A 21,286-nucleotide genomic window follows, 5' to 3' on the forward strand; every position below is an offset into this window, starting at 1 on the left:
ATTTACCACATCACTAAAACATACTGATGGAGGGTTTGATTTAAGAAGTATACAGAACATGAAATTTGATAAATAGCATTTGTTTTACTATGGTTTGATTGTCTAACCAGCCTTTCATTTCAGCAGCTATAATTTAAATTTTTGAAATTAAAAAGTTTTTTTTCCTTTCTTTTTCCTTTTCTCTTTACTTTCTATTTATTTATTTATTTTTAAATTTGGTCATTCCTCAGTAGCCCGTAATCTTCATAGTTATTACATTAGACTGCACATTGTTTGCCATCTTTAGGAATTAAAATTTCTCTAAAGTAAATTTGTTATGTACAAGGAAACATGCATACTAAGCATAATTAGGTTGGAAAGTTAGAATGATGAAAAACATTCTTTTATTTGGGTGACAGAATAAGAAAAGTCACGTGTTGTCAACTTTAATATTATCCCACATTAGACAAAATTGAAAAACCAAAGATAGCAGTATTTTACAGATTATATATTTACATGTTTAACTTTTACTTGACATATACAATAAGATGGTTTGTTTTCCTCACTGACAGGAATTGTTTTACTTTGATTGAGGAAACAATTATTGAATGTCTACCATGTGGAAGACACTACTGTATGTTGGAACAAGTTTGTGTCAAAAATAAATAAGGCATAATCCCCACCCTATTTAGAGATCTGCTTTGATAGATTATTTAATCTTTGTATTTTTAATACACAGTAAATAGTCTTTTACCCTTAAGTAAGATTCTCAAATGATTGCAGGGGAAAAGTGTTAGAAAAAAATGCAGTGGTGTTCAGATTTTGAGAGATTTTTAGAGGTTTAGAGAGGTAAGAACTATGATTAAAGTGCTTAATTTTTCTCCTGAAAAAAGAACACTTAAATATATATGTACATGCACACACATATGTATATAAGTAAAATAATATGGATAATGGCATGTAACTTGAAAGTGGCCCATTAATTTAGCTTAGCATTCATTTTTCTTTAATTGCCACTTAGTAAGAAAAAGTTGCAAGTTTAATATTCTAGATGATGAAATGCAAGGTACATCTTTTTTCCCCAAGAAAGTAAAGTGTTTTTGCTTGTGGTTTTGCTCTTATAGTCACATCTATTCTGGGATTCATACTAGCATATTGTTTCTATTTTTAGGCTGTTGCCGGGCAGATTAAAAATTTCTCCCCTTATGATTGCCCAGTTTCTAGCTTTCTGATTGGTTACATGAACCTGCTCTCTTTAGCCAACCACAGTGACTATGCAAATTGTATTTCAGTTTCTGTTGCAGTGAGAGAACTGATAAGATGGCTGCAGGGGTTTTCCTTTGGGGTATGTTTATTATTTTAGAGGATTTTCATCATTATGTAGTAATAAGCAGAAGTAGATTTCTTTCAAAACGGTATTTTAGTTTTTGAAATGTAAAATCAACTATCTAAACAAGTTTTATGAGCCTTGAAAAATGTCTCTCATGTCAGATTAGATTAATTTTAATGGTGCTATGTATTGCATCCTGTCAGAGGCAGCATTTTGTGTAAGTAGGCATATATTACTTTTTGTTAGTAAGTAAGCATTCTGACTCCTCAAAGGAAGATTGACCTCTGTATGTAAACCTGCTGTATTTGAACATGCCAGCATGTTAGTTTGCAATTCTGTCAGAAATATTCTAGATTACTACCTTTGCTTTATAAAGAAGAATTTCGTTTTTTCGCTTAAGAATTATTTTTGATTTTAGTTGTATGTATATAGCCTATTATTCTTTTAGTCAGTATTTACTAAGTAAGTGTATACTATATGCCAGACACTGTATAGCTCATAAATACTATTCCAGGCTACTTACTTTATTTTTTGTTCTTTTGTTAAATGACCTCTGAAGTACGTCATAATGATACCAGCATATTTTAAGATGTTTTCTGACAACGTAGCTTGGACACTTAAAATGTATTAATCTTATGCTAAATACATGATGAGTTGTGCGAAAGTGTTCCATTAAACATAGGTATTTCAGTCAATTTATACTAATTATTTCTTTTTTAAAAATATTGAAGTATAGTTGACTTACAATTTTATATATTTCAGGTGTAAAACATATGATTCGATATTATTATATGTTGCACACCAAAGTGATTACAATATTATTGACTATATTCTCTGTGCTGTGACATTACTTCCCTGTGACTTATTTATTTTGTAACTTGTAGTTTGTACCTCTTGATCCCTTTCACCTGTTTCACCCATCCCCCCATTACCTCCCCTAATAATTATTTCTAGAAAGATACATGTAAAGTACTGGTAAATACAGTGGCAAGACACTTCATATTGAATAAAGACAGTATTGATAAAATGTGACAAAGCTTTATGTAACTCCAGAAAGTTCAGTAAGTATACCTCATTTGTAAATATTATCATTAATTACGTGTAAGGCCTTTTGGTTATAGTGCCAGTTTATAATAAAAGGGAATGCTCCTGCTTCGCTTAAGACTTCCTAGTCCTTTTGGTAAAGATGGTTAATTGCCTTTTCCGTGTGTAGAAGACTTTATTCGTATATGTACCTGGAGCGTTCATTTGCACCATGCTCAGTACTGTTTTTGTTGATACAATTTGTTTTGTTCTTTTATATGAGTATCTCATGCCCATTATTACCATCCTGTGAGATAAACGTATCCTAGAATTATGTCCCATTTAGGAAAGGGAAAAAAAGTAATTGGCTTATCTAAGATGAACACATGGAGAACAGGATTGCTGTTATTTTCTGTATATTGCCTTTTATCACTAGTATAATTACACATATACTTGTTGGCCTAGAAATGTAAATTCCCTAAAGTAGGAACCGGTACTCAGTTCTTTTGGTATAGTTGTTTTGTCCATCTTGAAAATGTGACTCAGTGAAAGTCATAGGTTAAAAATAAATGAAAAAATACTCAACTCTAGTTTTGCTATTTAAAAAAAAATAACAGGTTTATTGAGATGTAGTTCACATACCATACAATTCACCCGTTTAAAGTATATAACTCAGTGGTTTTTGAAATATTCACACAGTTGTGCCACCATCACCACGATTAATTTTAGAACATTTTTATTACATTATAAAGAAATCCTGTACGGTTTAGCAGCCATTCCTCATTTCTACCCCAGCCCTCAACCCTAGCCAAGGCTTTGCCTTGAATCAGTAGATCAGTTTCGAGAGTAGTGACATGTTAATATTAAGACTTTTGATTCAAGAGGTTAAGGTATCTTTCTGTTTATTTAGGTCTTCTTTAATTTCTTCAATGTTTTGTAGTTTTTTAGAGTATTAAGTTTTGTCCTTTTTATTAAATTTATTATTTTTGATGCTATTGTAAATGGAATTGTTTTCTTAATTTCATTCTTAAATTGTTCATTGCAAGTGTATACAAATACAACAGTTTTTTTAATATCTTGATCTTATGTCTTGCAACCTTCTAGACTCATTTACTGGTTCTGATACAATTTTTAGTGGATTCCTTAGGATTTTCTATGTACAGGATTTTATCATCTGCAAGTTGAGGTAGTTTCACTTTTTTGTTTTCAAGGTGCATGACCTTTATTTCGTTTTCTTGCCTAATTGTCCTGGCTAGAACTTCTAGTCAGTGCCAAATAGAAGTGCTAAGAGCAGACATTTTGTCTTGTTTTTGATCTTAGGGTGAAAGCTTTCTGTCTTTCACTATCAAGTATGATGTTAGCTGTGGGTTTTTCTTAGATGCTCTGTATCAGATTGAGGAAACCCTCTCTGGTTTGTTGAGTGAGTTCTGTTGTTATTTGCTTGGATGACTTAATGAAAAGTTACTTTTAAAAAGATACTTGAATGTTTAAGAACCTCTTGGTAATACTGTTAGAGCTAATATATGAACCTGTCTGCAGGGTGGTGAAATAGAGTGTGTACTGTCAGAACTCATTTACTGTGTGGATGGGCCTTAGCAATTATATTAAATGACTCTTCCATTTTCAAAGAGATAGAGAAGAAAATTGTGGTAAATACAGTATAGTTTATCGCTTAGCATTTTGAATGCTAGAACACTCCCTGGTTGCAAAATTTAAAGGATGAAATGCATAAGAAAGGTTCATATGCAATGAAGACAACCCCATGCTGAAATTGGGTGTCTGTTGACCTTACTAAGTTAATTATTATCTGTGTAATGGAATGAATGATAGCAGCATGGTTATTGATGTATTAATTCAGATGTAAAGTTGAATTTGTATAACCTGTCACTTAAATAAATGGGAAAAGAATATGCCTTGGTTTAGGGCCTGACATATAATTACCCCTTGATAAATGTCAGTTCCTTTTATCCCTTTAAGGTGTGTTGTTTCATTAATGAAAAGGGGAATTTATAATACAGAAAAAGTATAAGGTATGCCTGGGAATAATAAACATCAAATTCAAGATTATGCTTATCTTTGTGTTAAGGAGTTGGGGATGGGGAAGGAGGAGCATGCTATCTGGTAGTGTTATACAGAGGGCTTTGTTTTTAATTTATCTGGATAATGGGTACACATATGTTCATTATATCAGACTTTATATCTTGCATGTTCACTGTATTTCATAATGAGAAATTAATTATAAAAGAGCATCAGTATAGCTAGACATTAGTAAAATAATACAAAATTTGAGCTAGAATCAAACTTAGCAACCATCTGGTCTAACCTCAGTTTTACAGTTGAGCGACGTGAAATCTAGAGAGTTTCGGTGATTTATCCTATGACAACTGTTATGGTAATGCTGGAACATGGAGTAGATTCAGTTTTGTTAGTTTAGAAATCTTTGTTGTGCTAAGATTTTATAATTATGTATTTTTGAGGTGTGGTAGATTATATAGTTCACTGTTATTCTTGTTCTGGTAAGATTATATATCCCTGCCTTTTGCCATGTGACATGAAATCTTTCCCCATGAGAGCTTTTTTCTTCTCTACCCTCTTAATGTCTAACTTGGCTTTAGCCAATGGAATGTGAGTGAAAGTAGTGTGTACTATGTCTAAGAAAAAGCTTTAAAACCATTGTGTACTGTATGGTTCTGTCATTGTGGATTTTTTCTCTGCCACAAGACCTGGAATTGCAGGGGGTGGGGGAACAGTTGCTGCTCCTTCAGCCTGTGACTTAGAATGAAGAAGAATCTTAGTTATTAGCCAATAAAAATTTTTTTTTCATACTGCATTATCACCTAGTGAAAGCTGACTGACACAGAAAGTAAGCTCTCCGTTCTTTCTCCTTAGGTTGGGTCAATAAGAAAAGTAAGAGCTGTTTCCTGGCATTTGAAGGATTTACATCTTTCAACTTGTCCTAAATCATTCTGAGTGTTTTAATTCACCCAGGTAAAGTGTGAAAAATTTTGGGCAAGTGGTTCTTAAATTCCTGAGGAAATAAAATACATGGCCTTCTGTAACTTTACTCATTGCTGGTGGAATTTGGTGAGTGGGATAAGCTAGTGGGTAGGGCTCTGATGGATAACTGGCTAATTTTCTAAGGGGGTGTAATTTGGTAAGTGTGTTCTAAAATTGCATTTGTTGGATCAGGTCAATTAATTTGACTTTGCCTGTATAACAGAATGATCCCCAGAATGCACTTGGAGAAGTGATTTTAAGGTATCTTGCATTTTTTCATGTAGACTACCTTAGAATTTCTCAAAAGATCAATATCAGTGAATACAAGAAGTTAGACTGTAGTGACCATTCTGGTTTAATGTGCATAACCAATATTGATTTGCTCCTGCTTTGTCCAAGGAATTGTTGGTAAAGCAAACTCCCTGTTTCCTAGGGGATATTCCATTACATATTTTTATATCATTAGCTTGATGACAGGCAGAAGGGGTTATTTGTTGTGTCAAATATTATGAACATTCAATACTTTACTGAATTTGTGAGTATTAGGTAAGGAACAGATTTCACCAATTAACGTTTTTTAAAGTGTGGTAGGAATAGCCATTGACAGTGTTTTTATGCACGTGAGAGAAGAACCATAGCATAGTAGAAATGAAGAATTGTGAACTATAAGGGACTCTGGATCCTCAAGTAAATATTGCCAGTGCTTTGTGAGTGGCTGGGAGAGAGAAGTTTGGAAACAAGATGAAAATCTTTGCGGGAATTTTAACAGAAGTAGTGATTTTGTTTTACTACAGTTTTAGAAAAATAATTATTGACAGAGATGACAAGATATCCAGTATTTAAGAGAAAAATTTAGCAAGTCTGTATACTAAATTTAAGCAGATAAGTATCAAGAGGATGAATCACTGCACTAGCAGTTTCACCAGTCTTCATTAATGGGCAGTAAACAGTACGCAGATTATTAACATTTACTGTGGAACACACTGATTATTCTTTATGGTTTTATTTCCAGGACTATTGCAGAATTCTCAAGTAAAATTTAGGAGTGCAAAGTAAAATCACACAGTTCTCAACTGACAATGGGATTCTTAAAGAACTCAGTAGCAGAGCCTCTAGAGGCTAGGAATCCTCAGCATAAAGTGGTTATTTAGGAGTAAGCCATTATTAGTCAAGCCTATTGACTAATATTTATTTAAGCCATTTAACAGAAACGCAGATCTGAATAAAAATTATTTTCAGCATCCCATTATTCAGAATAATGTTATACTAATGTCAGTTAACAGCATGAATTTAATTGGAGTAACTGTGTCAAAGAAGTGTCAAGTCCACTTAAATAGCTTTGCTTAACATTTTGCAAATTTTTGCTGAAGTTTTATTTTTAAATATACTTCATCAAGTATCCATACTTTGAATTAACATAGTGTTTTATGTGTGTGTGCGCGTTTTGACCCAACAGTCCTGGTACTTAACTATTGTTTTGTTAAGGCAGTTCTTGGAAAGCAGTAGTATAGATCCTTGTTTATTTACTCTGAAAAACCCGACCATAGACCTGTTATTGAAGCAAAGAATCTGGGGGTATATTACGAATATGTGTCAATTTCATCATTCACCTTTAATTTCACACCGTTTGGATTCTTGGTAGAGCACTTGCCCTCATCTGCTTCCCTTGTTGCCGGGCAAGGTACGTGTTGCTGATGTCTGATTGGTTTAGGCAACTACGGCTTTGAGCCAATCAGACAGTGAATTTCAGTTCTCTCACAGGACTGAAGCATTCAAGCAGCTGCTGATTTATTTTTCCTATGGGGAGATTATATAAACTAAGAGTATGGCTGCAGCAAGCTCCCTCTTGGGTGTGTTTGAAAAATTACAGGGTTTATCTGTAATTGAAGGAGAAAAAAATGAGGTTTATTTAAAAAACTTGTTTATTACTAAGAAAATTTTGTAGGTAGTAAATTTGAGAAAAAAAAATTCTGATGACAGATTTCCTATTTTTATTTTATAATTTTACATTTAAAGGACTGTAGAATGATGTAATATAGGAAAAATTTCCCTTCAATTTACATGAGTATTTACTATGTAATATACACATTTGCTTTATTTCTTCAAAAGGGGAGAGCTCATAACCATTTTGTAATCTGCTGCCAAGGGCAGTTAAGGAGAAAAGAATGTAGTAATTGTACTTACAACACTTAATACAGGTTATCAAGAATCACATTTTAATTTCATTAGATGAATCAAACTAAATAAGTGCAGTAGACAACAAAACACTTTATAATGCTATCCATAGTAAACCTTTGGATCCAGAACACAATTAATTTTTGGAATTGGAAATCTGTAACAATAGAGGTAGGTGGGTATGAAAATAATCTTGTTAGTTGTTTGGATTTAAGGTTTTGCTGGATTTTTAGTATAAATGTTTTATAAACATTAAGGACTATGGAATTTTAAAAAGAAATTTACATTTGAATATTGCAGATTCTAACCCATTGTGTAGAAAAGTATGTTCTTGTTATGCATTGTCCATGTTTGACTCATTCCCCAGGTAGGGAATGGATTTATATTTCTGGAAACATTCTTTAAATGAAAATAAATAAGATTTATACCTTTTATCTTATTTTAATTTATTTATATGGTATATTTAATGTATATTTATGGACTTAGAATTTTATGCAATTATGTTCTAGACTACTTTTATCAGACAAAGAACCTCACTGAAGTGTTGTGAATCCAGGTTTTAACTGTGTTTTTCTGACCTTATTGTCTGTCTCCTGTTGCTGGGCAGGAATCAGAATGCTGGCTACTGATTGGCTGAGCTTGTGACCAGCTCTTGAATAGCCACTTAAATTCTTGAGCTTTTTGAGCAGGCAGATTGTAGGCTAAGACGTTGCAGCTTTTGGTAATACTTCCCTTTGTTGTTTCATAGCTTAATCTCTTTGCTAGAAAGAAGAGTGTAAAGGAGTGGGTGGAGGGGGATGAAGCAGAGAAGAAAATAATGGTTTCACTTAAGAAGAGGCTCATTGGGCTTTACTTAAAAATAATTTACACAAATTTCAAAAAAAAATTCCAAGCCATAGAGACTTATTTGCAGGTAACACACCCTTCTTGGTTATTTAAATATAAATTCCTTTAGTAAAGGTGAAATCCTTGTTAATGCTGTAGAAAAAGATTTTTTTTTTTTTTATAGTGATAGTATTTCCCTAGAGTTCTTGAATCTGAATATATAGAGTAAGGACCCAAAAACACTTTTTTCTTACTGTCTTCCTCATGAAAAAATGTTTTCAGGAGAAAGTAGTTCATCACGTTTTACACATTCACTGCTAGATATGGCAGACATTTTCTGCTGTAAAATATAAATGCTTTTTCCTGTGAAAATAAATTACAGTCTTGTGAGAGCTTCATGATTCTAGTGTTGCCACCTAAAAAAGTAGTATTTCTTTTGTCAAATAGTTTTGTGAATGGCGTCTCAGTTCCAGATGATAGTATTTAAAATGATCTTTAGAAATGTTTTGTCCCGGTAATACAGTCATGGAGGCTTGTTTTCAGGTAAACACACCCTTCTCTAATGTGTGTCTTTCTTAAATAAACATTGCTCATGCAAAATAGATTTTTAAAAACTTAACTGTTGATTGGTTTGCATAGATATGGCTGAACTAGTTTGAACTGGTTGTTCATGCTACTTCCTTATTGCTTTGTCTGTTATTCATTATACTTAGAACCCATAAAAAATCTTGTAAATGGCTGTAGTGTGCACCCTTGTGGGTATAGATGGTAGTTATTCTGTAATTCTTTGTATAGGTAGTCCTTTAGTGTAGAATTGAATGGCAGTTTTGTTGATAAAACCAGCTTGCTTTGATAACATTTATTTTTATTAAATGTTACTTGGTGGTGGCAATTAACATTGAATGTGATGTTTGCATGTTGCATTTTCTAATTCATATACAAAATCCCAGAAGTATTTAAGAGAAATTTGTTTCAGATTCTCTAGTTTATGCCTAAAACCATTCTGAATATACATAGACAATTATGATAATAACATTTATTGAGTGCTTACTACCTTCTAGGTGCTTAATGTATAGAATCTCATTTAATCATTATTACAACCTCTGGGTCAGGTACTGATATTCCCTTTTTAAGGTGGCTGAAACTAAACATTGAAATGCTAGGTAACTTGCCCTCTGTCACATAGTATATCGGAGAGCTAGAATTCAAATCCATGTTTCTGTTTGCAGAGTTCATGTTCTTAATGGGATTACTAAAAATTATGAAAATATACTTTTTTTTAGAAAAGAGGAATGTTTGCTTTTAATGCAACTGGCAATAACTGCCACTTATGCATAGTAGTTGAGAAATGTGGCTGTTATGAGGTCAAAGTCCAGAAGAATTGCAGTTCAGTGTTTGAAAATATTTAAAGGGTAACCATACGCCTTGTACTGTAAATTTAATCCTTTTGTATGTTTGGAGTCAGCAAGGAAAAGTGACTACAAAATTTGCATTGTATCTTTGCAGAAAATTTTTCAGTTAGTGTGAGTTTCGAATGGATGGTAGGTGGGAAAAATTTTGAAGTTTAAATTTTAGCTGCAGTTAATAACCCTTAAAATAGTGCCTATGATAATTTTGCATTGACGTTTCTTCTCAATTTTAAGGTAATTTCTGTAAATGGTTTCACTCAGCTCCATAATTTAAATTAAAAACCTAGAAAGACCAAGAATTATAAGTAAATGGCTTAAAGTAAGAGAATGAATGCAGATTTTATACCACAGTCTAGAAGTACTGTGACAAAATGGTTGGTTCTCAGGCTTTATTGGCCTCCAGCAAATAGGCTGGGCCATAGTTTTATGCCTTTCAGCTAGAGGAACAGTGGAACACCAAGAACACACCTGTAATTGAACAAGTTGGGTTTATTATTTGTTGCAGTGAGAGAGAATGTTCACCATGGGGAAACAGCGAGGCATATCAGTAGGAGGATGTTAGAAAAAAAACCTGGTAAAGGATTCAGTTATAGTATAGTTGGGTTTTGGTGGGGGGGGGGTGGTTTGAGGCAGTAGAGCCTTACTCTGTATTAGGTGCTGTCAGAAAGCAGGGGCAATTCTATGCTTGTGTATCTCAGTAACTGTTATCTATAGGGAGGACAAACTACAGCGAGGATAAAGCTGCAATTGATAAAAAAGTGTAGCTATCACTTATTTAGTCAGAGAGGGAGATGTTTAGTATTTTACGGGATGCTGGGTTGCACAGTGACCTTGTCTAATTTGAATGGTGAGGTCGTTTTATGTCCAACATGATTTAGCTATAAGCATCAAATCAGTTTATAACAACACTGAGCTTTGAGCCTTAGGTAAGTTCCCAGACTTCAGAGGCTGCTTTTTTCCCTTCTCCAACCAAAGCAACTATATCCTAACATCATTCCTACTGGTAATGGTGATGTTAAGTGAATATCCAATGTAAAATTAATATTCTTGATTCCGTATATCTTAGTCCTTTAAGGACGTTTGTTTTATTCCACTATAGACTGGCAACATTGTCTTTCTCTAGGACCAAATCTTTTGTTTGCCTTACTGCACTGACCAGATGTTAGCACAGAAACAATGATAGAGAATATCCTTATCTTAGTTCTGATCTTATTTTACCATTAAGTATGATATCTGCAGTTTTCTTTGTAGATAATCTTTATTAGATTTGAGTTGTTTCCTTCTGTTAGATTTCTGAGAGTTTAATTATGAGTCAGTGTTGAATTTTGTCAAATGAATGAATGTTCTGTGTCTGTTGAGATGATCTGTTGTTTATTTTCATCCTCTATTCTGTTTATGTGGTAAATCACACTGCTTGAAAAAAATTTTTTTTCTTAAATAACAGAAATGTATTGTCTTACATTTCTGGAAGTTAAAAGTCTGAAATCAAGGTGTTGACAGGGCCATGCCCCCACTGAGGAAGCTAAGGAAGGGTCTGTTCCACACTCTCTCCCAGCTGTATTTTTCATGCAGCGTTCTCCCGTGTGTGTGTGTGTGTGTGTGTGTTTGTGTGTGTGTGTGTCTGTGTCCAGATTTTCCCCTTTTTATATGGCCACTGATCATACAGAATTAGGGCCCACCCTAAAGACCTTATTTTAACTTGATTATCTCTGCAAAGACCCTATTCAAATAAGGTCACAATTTGAGGAATTAGGGCTTAGGGCTGTAATGTATTTTTATCAAGTGGACATCTTGTTTGGGCCTAAAATAAAGCTATAATGCTTCGTGACTCACTCGTAAATCTACATTGCTTGATTTTTTAATATGAAATTGACCTTGTATTTTTTTAATGAGCTTCACATGGTCATAGTGTATTACCTTTTAAAGAAACATACTTTTAAATAACTCACAGATGAAGAAATCACAATGGAAATTAGAAAATATTTTAATAGAACAACAATGAAAAATATGACACATTAAAATGTAAGATGCAGCTAAAACAGTGCTTAGAGGGAAATTTATAGCTTTATATGGATACACTTACAAAAAAAGGGAAAGATTAAAAATTAATGATTAATGTTTAGCATGTTGAGGAACTGCCAGACTGTTTTCCCAAAGCAGTTGCACCATTTTACAATCCCATTGCCATTGCAGGAGAGTTTCAATTTGCCCACTTTCTTGCCAACATTCATTATTTTCTTTGATATAGCCATCCTGGTGTGTGTGAGCTGTTATCTCATTTTGTTTTGATTTGCATTTCTCTGGTGACTAAATGATGTTGAGCATCTTTTCATGTTTCTTGCTTATTGGCTATTGGTGTATCTTTTAGAGAAATGTCTGTTCAAGTCCTTTGCCCATTTTTAAATTGGTTTTTTTGTTGTTATTTTTCAACTGCAACAATATTTTATATTCTGTATTTTCCAGATGCAAGTCTCTTATCAGATACATTACTTGCAAATATATAATAAATACAGTTGACCCTTGAAAAATGTGGGGGTTAAGGGGGGGCCGACCATCCGCACAGTTGAAAATCCTCGTATAACTTTATAGTTGTCCCTTCGCATCCACAGATTAAACCAACCGTGGTTCAGGTAGTACTGTAGTATGTATTTATTGAAAAAATTCCAAGTTTAAGAGGACCCATGAAGTTCAAACCTCTGTTGTTCAAGGGTTGACTGTATTTCCTTCTGTTGTGTCTTTTCACTGTCTTGATAGTAACCTCTTATTAATGTGTTTACAGTTGTTAATTTAGATATTCATGGTTGCAAATGTAATCTTTCCTTATGTTCCTTAATTCTCCCTTCTTTTTTTCCCCTTATCTCTATACCTCTCTCCCATTCCCCTACTGCTTTCATTCTCTTAATACTTTTATATTTCCTTTGACAGCTACTTTTTTATTTCATGTATTTTTTTTAATGCTATCTCCTCCAGACACTGTGAAACCATTAGCTTACTGAGAATGAAAACTAGAAATTAGTCACTTTTTTCCTAATACTGCCTAGTAATTGATCTCCTGTGAACTGTATCTATTATCAATTTTATATTATATAAATTCAATAAATATGAAAATTAACACACAGCAAAGATCATTATGCTTTCTATATGTAATTATTTCAAAATTACGTAAAGGACTGCTTGCTTAGAAGATCAGTTTGCAGTAAGTCTGTAATTAGGTGGCTTCGGTTTCAATTGTTAAACTCTATCTTTCTCTTTCTCTTTTTAAAGATTCAAAATGGATAGTATAGAAGAACCTCAGAAAAAAGTCTTTAAGGCTCGAAAAACAATGCGAGTGAGTGATCGTCAACAACTTGAAGCAGTGTACAAGGTCAAAGAAGAACTGTTGAAAACTGATGTCAAGCTATTAAATGGCAACCATGAAAATGGAGACTTGGACCCAACCTCACCTTTGGAAAATATGGATTATATTAATGACAAGGAAGAGGTGAATGGCATTGAAGAGCTTTGTTTTGACCCGGAAAAAAGTAAATCAGAATGGAAAGAAACACCCTCTACCTTAAATGTTAATGTAAAAAACAAGCAGGATGATGATTTAAAGTGTGAACCTTTGTCTCCTAATAATATAACTCATGAACTAGCCTCTAAACTGACTGCTGAACCATCTTCTGGTGATACAGCCTCTGGTGCGCTAGCTGCTAGAGGTCTGGTATCTGGAGATTCTGCCTCTGGAGACTTGGCCTCTGAAGCAGTAACCTCTGGTGATCCCATCTCTGGTGATCCTGCTTCTGTTGATCCTGTCTCTGGTGATCTTGCCTCTGATGAACTGGTCTCCAGTGAAATGGTCTCCAGTGAACCGGTCTCCAGTGAGCCAGTCTCTGATGAACTGGTCTCCAAGGAACCAGTCCCTGGTGAACCGGTCCCTGGTGAATCGGTCTCCACTGAACTGGTCTCCAGTGATTCAGCATCTGATGATCCAGCCTCTGGTGATCATGCTTTTGAATCACTAGCCTCTGATGATCCAGGCTCTGGTGATCTGCCTTCTGGTGATCCAGCTTCTGGTGATTCGGCCTCTGGTGATCCAGCCTCTGATGAATCAACTTCTGATGAACCAACTTCTGAGTCAGTCTTTGATCCCACTGTTGAACCAAGTTCTGTACCAGTTTGTGAACCAGTTCCTGAAACTGATAGTACAGAGCCTAGTAGCAATAAAGGTGATGATTTTCTTGAAAAAAATGGAGATGATGAAAAGTTAGATCAAATTTTCCCATTTGATGAGAAAAATAAAGCTGATAGTAATGTTGATGTTGATGCAGAAGCTCTAGAAACAGATGATACAATTATTTGTTCAGAGGTGTCTCCTGAAAAGAAGGTAGAAGAAGATGCTATCACAGAATCTGCTCTTGGAGAGGAAGCTATATCTAGCAGTATTGAGATTGACCAAAGTGAAAAGACTGAAGAAGAAAATTCTGCAGACCTTGCAGAAACCATTAGTGAAAATGTTATAAAAGATGACAAAAATGAGAATGTCTTAGAAAATACAGATTCTATGGAGACAGATGAAATCATTCCTATTTTGGAAAAGCTTGCACCTGCTGAAGATGAACTTACTTGCTTTTCTAAAGCTTCTCTCCTTCCAATTGATGAGACAAATCCAGATTTGGAAGAAAAGATGGAAGGTTCTTTTGGTTCACCATCTAAACAAGAAAGTAGTGAGAGTTTGCCAAAAGAAGCCTTTTTGGTCCTCTCTGATGAAGAGGATATTTCGGGTGAAAAGGATGAGTCTGAAGTTGTATCACAAAATGAGACATGCTCTCCAGGTTAGCATATTATTTAAATTCTAAAGATTTTGATTAGCTTTGATAAACTGCTTAGTAAAACATTCTCTTAAAGTTTAAATTTCTTTTAGTTACAGAGAAAGTTGAGAATGATGGTGACTAGAATGATCTCTTAACTTCATAGGTTCTTAACTTCACAGAATTTAGAATTACAGAGAACCACTCTGAGAGCAGCATCGTGTGAAGTGCTGAGAAGGGAGATAAAATAAGTAGAAAATTTTGCACTTGCCCGTAAGGGACTTATAGACTGGGAATAGAGATAAGATGGACCAGTATAACACCATGATATAACAATTTCCAGTACATAATTGATCAAAATCCTAGCAATTGTTCATGCTATCGCTTAGCAACCAAATAACTTTGAATCTAAAAGCCTACTAGTTTATTTGCTTCAAGTGTAACAAATTCCATTTTACAATTAATTTTCCAGTTGAAATCTGATTCTTTTAATATTCTTTGTCCAAGGAATGGCACCACCATTGCTGGAAGCCAAAAACCTAGAGGTCTAATTATATGTTTGATAAAGACTTCATCCATTTGCTTCCTAAGCCTTCTTGATTCTACCTAACGTATTCCCCTCATTTTCTGAATGATCTCTCAATAACTTAAATCTCTTTTCTTTGATTGTGTTCCTCTCTTTCATTAGATCACTATTATTGGGTTGGCCAAAAAGTTAGTTTGGTTAGTGAATACACTGTTCAATAAAATTATTGGTGAAAATGAAAAATGTGTCCTTTATTTTTACTTAGAACTGAACAAACTTTTTGGCCAACCCAATACTTTTAGGGTAATTTCAAACTCCTTATATAAAAGCTATATAAATTTCATGATTTGGTCAATGCCTGTCTTTTCCATCTCTTTTATTATTACTAGAGAAAAAAGAGCGAATGAGAAAAATCCTACTTTGCTTTCATGGTCAAACTCAAACATCATTCCTATGTGAAACTTTCTCAGTTACTTTCAGACTGGTGTGAATACCTTTATGTTCCCATCGTGTCACATTCTCTTAGCCTTAGAGCCCTGTGAGTGGAATGACCTTGTAATAAGAAACACAACATCTGGTTTTTAGTTTGTTCAAAGAAAAAAAGCCTAGAAGACACAGAGGATTCCCTGCCCCCCCCCCCAATATATCAGACCCACTTTTGGAGATAGAAACTTTTTCTTATTAAAAAATGACTTCATTTCCAAGAAGCATTCATTCATTTATTAAACCTGTATATATAGAAAGGCCAAGCTCTTCTTGGCTTGGGGATTTAAAGATAAAGTTTATTACTTGCCCTGAGGATTCTGACAAGAATTAAATTGCAAGCCATTAAATACATGGTTGTGAATACAGTAGTAATGTTAAATTGGTATGCTGGGAGTTTAGAGGAGAGTAACTTTATGAGAATATAGATGTATTCAGGGAAGCACTTTCCTTTCACTCTCTGTGTAACACAGGGTTTTAATGAAGATAATCCCTTTTAATTGCAGCTCCATACTACTTGCTCAGGCCAGAAATCTTGGAGCCATTCTTATTTTTTTCGTTCATAGTCCATATCCAATCTGTCAGGAAATCCTGTTGGTGCTACTTTCAGAATAGATCTAGAATGTAGTCTCTTCATACCATCTTCACTGCTATCACCCCTGCTTTGAGCCATCATAATCAGGCCAAAATAATGCTTGGGTCACAGTTAGTGCTCAGTAAATGTTTGTAGAATTAATTAATTGGTAATATAAGAGAAGAGTGTTACGGAGGACCTTGCTTACAATCCTAAAACATACTAACACCGGGGAACCATTGAATGATTTCAAGCAGAGAAGAATGACACGATGAAATTTTGGAAAGGTAATAAATAACAATGTTTAAGGAGAACTTCACTGATTTTTCAGTAAGACTATAGAGAGTAATATTGGGGTAAGTCCTTAAAAAAATCTTTTGGTAGTGTGTATAAGAAAGTCATAGCAAATTGAAGCTTAATTATTTAATGAGTTTATACATTTTACCTTTATGTCAGAATCTTGGAGATTGGAGACCATCCCTCCCACCCAGTGCTGTTAAATGCAGAAAGATGAATATTAAGCCATCCCTATTGTATACTTTGAAAATTCAGAGTTCGGTTTATTTTTGGTTACTTTTAGACTTTTATTTGATTGTATGCTGTTAGAGTAGGTTTAGTGATAGATTTAATTTCTTAGCTGGTAACTGAACTTTCATTTTCTGTCCCCTGACCCAAAGGAGATTTTATGTATTGTAAGTTGAAGTATGGTTTCTTCATTGGTTCTTAAACTGTTCTCTGTTCTGTTTATATGGTAGTAGAATCTGTTACATGTCATATTTGCTGTTGTTCATCTGCTGAGGTATTACTTTCTTCAGATTCTTTATTCTTAACTAATTTTTAATGTTTTCAGAACACAGGATTATAAGTCTGGCTTTTCCCTCTGAGTACTAACATTTATGTGCTGTACTAGTAGGAAAACATAAACCTCTATTATTTCAGACACTTTAGCAAATTTGTTTTAAATATAGCAGTTATGATGGATATGAGCAGCAGCAAAAAATAATGAAAGATATCTGAAAACAAATAGAAAAGCTATTTCACGTTTACAAAGATAGATGAAAGACCTAAAAAACTATTGCAGATATTCCTTAGTAGGCCTGAGGACACTGTCATATTGTTGCTTAATACTGTATAATACCTGATACTCATTAAGTGTTTAAAATCATAGTCTGTTTAAGAAGTCTAGGAAAATAAAGGTTTCTCTTTGGGAACATTCAAACAACACCAGAGGAGGTACACGTATTAGTTATACCTTCCATGTATTCTCCATACCATATACTCTCCTCTACTACTGTTCCAAGTTTCCTCTCTTTCAGTGCCATTCTTCAAGTTATGTTAACAAAGCTAGCACAGTTTCATCTCCTCCTGTTTACTCTTTAACTTAACTGAATTGTGATTTCCATGTTCCCAGCCTCTTTCCTAATTGTTCTCAGTGGAGTGACATTGATGCTCATGTTGTTAAATCCAGGGGCATCCTTTATTTGTCTTTATTCTCTCATATTTAGATGACCTGTTAATAACAATTTCTCCCTCTTGAGATTCTCCTTAGCTTTCAGGCTACTGCATTCTCTATTTTCTTCCCTTTGGCCCTTCTCATTTTGTTTCTTATGTAGAAATGAGAGGGAGAGCTCTTTTCTACTTGGCTTTTAAAATTTTTTAAACATTGTTTTTTCTTAATATTTTTGAGGAGAAAAATGTTTCAGAGTAAATAAGATTTTACCCTAAGCTCTGACATACTTTCCTTCCAAATATTATTTCAGATTTTAAAAATATCTGGTTGTTTTTCCCTTTTCATTGGATCCTTAAGATAAATTAGATGAACATAAATGCTAATGAGGATAATTGCATGGGAATAGAATTTAAGGTTTCTGTCTAATTTTGCTTTAGGTTAATAGTGGTAGAATTGCCATGGTTTAGATAATTAAAATTTATTGATATTTTGTTTTCACTATTTAATGTGTTCAGCTAAAATTCTTTATTATCTCAGCCCATTTATATTCAACTGTGTCTTACATACTTGGATTTTCTTTATGGAATCTTGTATTCCTGTACATTGTTGTAGAAGTTGCAGATTTTTCTTTTCAGAGTTGAGGGAGATCAAAGATGAAGCAAGTTTTGGAAAGGGGAGTGTGGGAGGAAGATCAGTTTCAAATGACGATTGTTGCCTGAGTTAGATATATGTCTGGATTTTAGAGCAGAGGCTTGGACTGTCTAGAAAAAATTAGGGGTAGATACCATTATAGACATTAGTCAAAGTTGAGTGATGAGGTGAAATCACCTCAGAGTGAGTATAACTCAGTGAGAGGAGATCCGAGAACTGAGGTCTTTGGCAGTCCCGTATTTAGAGGTTGAAGATATGAGGAAGAACCAGCAAAGGAGACCAAGAAAAAACTTCAGCTAGAAAGAAAATTAGGAGATTTTGTCAAGAAGTCAAGTAAAGAATGTTTTGAGGAGGAAGGAGTAACTCTATTTGTGTATCAAATGCAGCTGTTTGTTCAGTTAAGATGGAAGAGAAATATTTAATGACCTGGAGATCATTTATGACCTTGACAGGGGGCAGTGCAGTTGAAAGCCTAGTTGATAACTGAGTTTCAGAGAGAAGGGGAGGAGAAGAATTGGAGATAATAAAATGTAACTTACCCCCCAATTTTGCTTTAAAAGGGAGTACAAAAACTTACTGTGGAAGATACTATTTAGAGATTTGTATTAGTTAAATAAAGCTTTAAAAAATTTTCTGGAAAAGTCACATTGCCAGTAATGCCACATTTTTCTGATTCCTCTTGTGAGACTGAGAATCTTACATTTGTATTCCTTATCTATAAATTGCTTGTTCCTCTTCTTTGCCCATTTTTTCTGATGGATATATTGTCTTCAGTTAGTCTGTAGGAGTTTTTTGTTTTAAGTATTCTCAGAGAGCCATTAATCTAAGACAGGGGATTGGCAAACTGTGACCTATAGGCCTTAACTGTTTTTGGTCAATAAAGGTTTGTTGGAACATAGCCACATCTATTTGTTTACATATTACATATTGTTTATCATCAATTCCCACCATAAGGACAGAATTGAGTAGTTGTGTCAAAGACCATAGAGCCCACAAGATCGAAAATACTTCGTTTTGACCATTTACAGAAAATGTTTGCCAACCCCTGATCCAGGGCAACGGTTTCGTCCGTATTTTCTTGGAATAAAGTTCTATGTAATTCTGAAAATGGGAAACTAACCCCTAATGTAAATTCTGTCTTCTGAACCTCTACAATACAGTTTTTCCACCTTCATTTAATGAATTTTATTAAAGATAACAGTCATTAGAAATATATTAAATATCTACTTTGTCTCAGCTCTTCCCCAAAGTTCTAAGGGTTACCAAAATTACAAGGTTTGGTACATGCTCTTAAGGAGCTTACTGTCTAAGCTGGTTGAAAGGAAAGAATACCACAGATAGAACTGTTTGTGAATGTATGCCAATATATGAGGCTATACTCAAGATGGGAGGAATTATAGCAGAAACTGTGAATGAAGACAGATTCTAAAAAAGACAGTCTTAACCCAAGTATTTGGATGAGTTTTAGGAGTCCCAGAAACTACTTGAAATTATACATAACACTGTGTACATGAGCCTCTGATTATCACTCTGAGTTGATGGAGGTTCACTTAGATTCTCTACAGGCTTTGTGAACAACAACAAAAAAAATTAAAGAAATATAGGGCCTTACTCCCTTCTGTAGACTTTGTTAGTACCATTTTTTTAAATCCCAACTTCTTTATTATATAAAACTCGAGCCTAAATTTTAATTCTGTTTGTCTGTTTCAGAGTCCTAATGAGTGTTTTAAGTATTGAGAATCCAGTCATATCTTCTAAACATACCTGGAAAATGGGAATTTGATGATAAGAGGAGTTGTTTGAATAAAATGAAGGAATTGCGAGCTAAGCTTGCCATATCTGTGGGAGGAGAGGGAGCTAACATGCATAAAAGAGGCAGACCAAACCAGGCCAGTTTGCTTTGCTGTTTTCTGATCTGGCTTGAAGTAACCCTAATTGGAGCCAGGGCTAATTTTGTTCTTTGGGTGGAAGGATGGTTTGCTAAATAAAGACTAAGTAAACCTTCATCTTAAGCAACCCAATTACTCTGTGTTTCTGGAAACTAGGAAACTATAGGAGTCACCATCCTCAGTATTAAAGGCAGGAAAACTTGGAAAAGTATATATAGGAAAAAATGCTATGTAATGAGTGTGCAGTCTACAGGGGAGCAAAACAAACTTTCATTTCATTGACCTGGGGTTGAGGGATGAGATCTTAAAAAAATTTCTTAATGAGCATAGGGTGGTAATTGGAAAGTTAATTTTTTTTTTTTTTTTTTAATTTTTTAAATTTATTTTTATTTATTTATTTATGGCTGTGTTGGGTCTTCGTTTCTGTGCGAGGGCTTTCTCTAGTTACGGCAAGCGGGGGCCACTCTTCATCACGGTGCGCGGGCCTCTCACTATCGCGGCCTCTCTTGTTGCGGAGCACAGGCTCCAGACGCGCAGGCTCAGTAGTTGTGGCTCACGGGCCTAGTTGCTCCGCGGCATGTGGGATCTTCCCAGACCAGGGCTTGAACCCGTGTCCCCTGCATTAGCAGGCAGATTCTCAACCACTGCGCCACCAGGGAAGCCCAAGTTAATTTTTTAATATTCATTTATGTTAAAGTTTAAAAATAGTCTCAGTAATCTTTATATGTACTGTGTAAATGTCCTTCTTTTGTATTACTATGTTCACGTTTTACAGCTTTATTGTTTATCTTAGTGTGAAAAACATTGTAATAGGTTCATCAGTGATCCTAGTCTCTGCCTATTTTCACCTAAAAATTCTTTTAAGTTTTTTTAACCTTGACTTCTACCATCAGGGCTGTTGAAATTAAAACCCTGGTGTTTGGAGCAGAGATGCCATATCAAAATCTTTATATAGTTCTATATACCCATGACTGTTTATTTAATTGTGGTTGTAGAGTATGATGAAATACGGCATGCTTTATTGAAGCTGCAGGGGCGCCACTTGCAAGGATGTAAGGGGGAAAAATAGAAACCCAAACATGTTAGTGACTTGTTCTTCTCCCCTAAATGATTAAGTTAGTTGAGGAGCTATAGATTGATTGACCAAAGGCCATTTCTGGTGCCTCTGGAATTTTATTTGTTGTA

At 34.5% G+C, this 21,286-nt stretch overlaps 1 protein-coding gene across 3 annotated transcripts in view; it reads left to right on the plus strand.

Annotated features, from left to right (window-relative positions):
* The window catches only part of ATF7IP (activating transcription factor 7 interacting protein), a 123,900-nt gene that overhangs the window by 36,264 nt on the left and 66,350 nt on the right, over positions 1-21,286 (plus strand). For 2 of the 3 annotated variants that reach the window (XM_059935348.1, XM_059935347.1), the window contains exon 2: positions 13,003-14,552. In XM_059935348.1, coding sequence (XP_059791331.1) covers positions 13,010-14,552 — 1,543 coding nt within the window. In that variant the 5' untranslated portion in view covers positions 13,003-13,009. Of the gene's footprint in view, positions 1-1,281; positions 1,325-13,002; positions 14,553-21,286 lie in introns of those variants that run through there. The other variant, XM_059935349.1, reaches the window with a different exon arrangement.

The sequence above is a fragment of the Balaenoptera ricei genome, chromosome 10 (assembly GCF_028023285.1).
Source record: "Balaenoptera ricei isolate mBalRic1 chromosome 10, mBalRic1.hap2, whole genome shotgun sequence".
Lineage (NCBI taxonomy): Eukaryota > Metazoa > Chordata > Mammalia > Artiodactyla > Balaenopteridae > Balaenoptera > Balaenoptera ricei.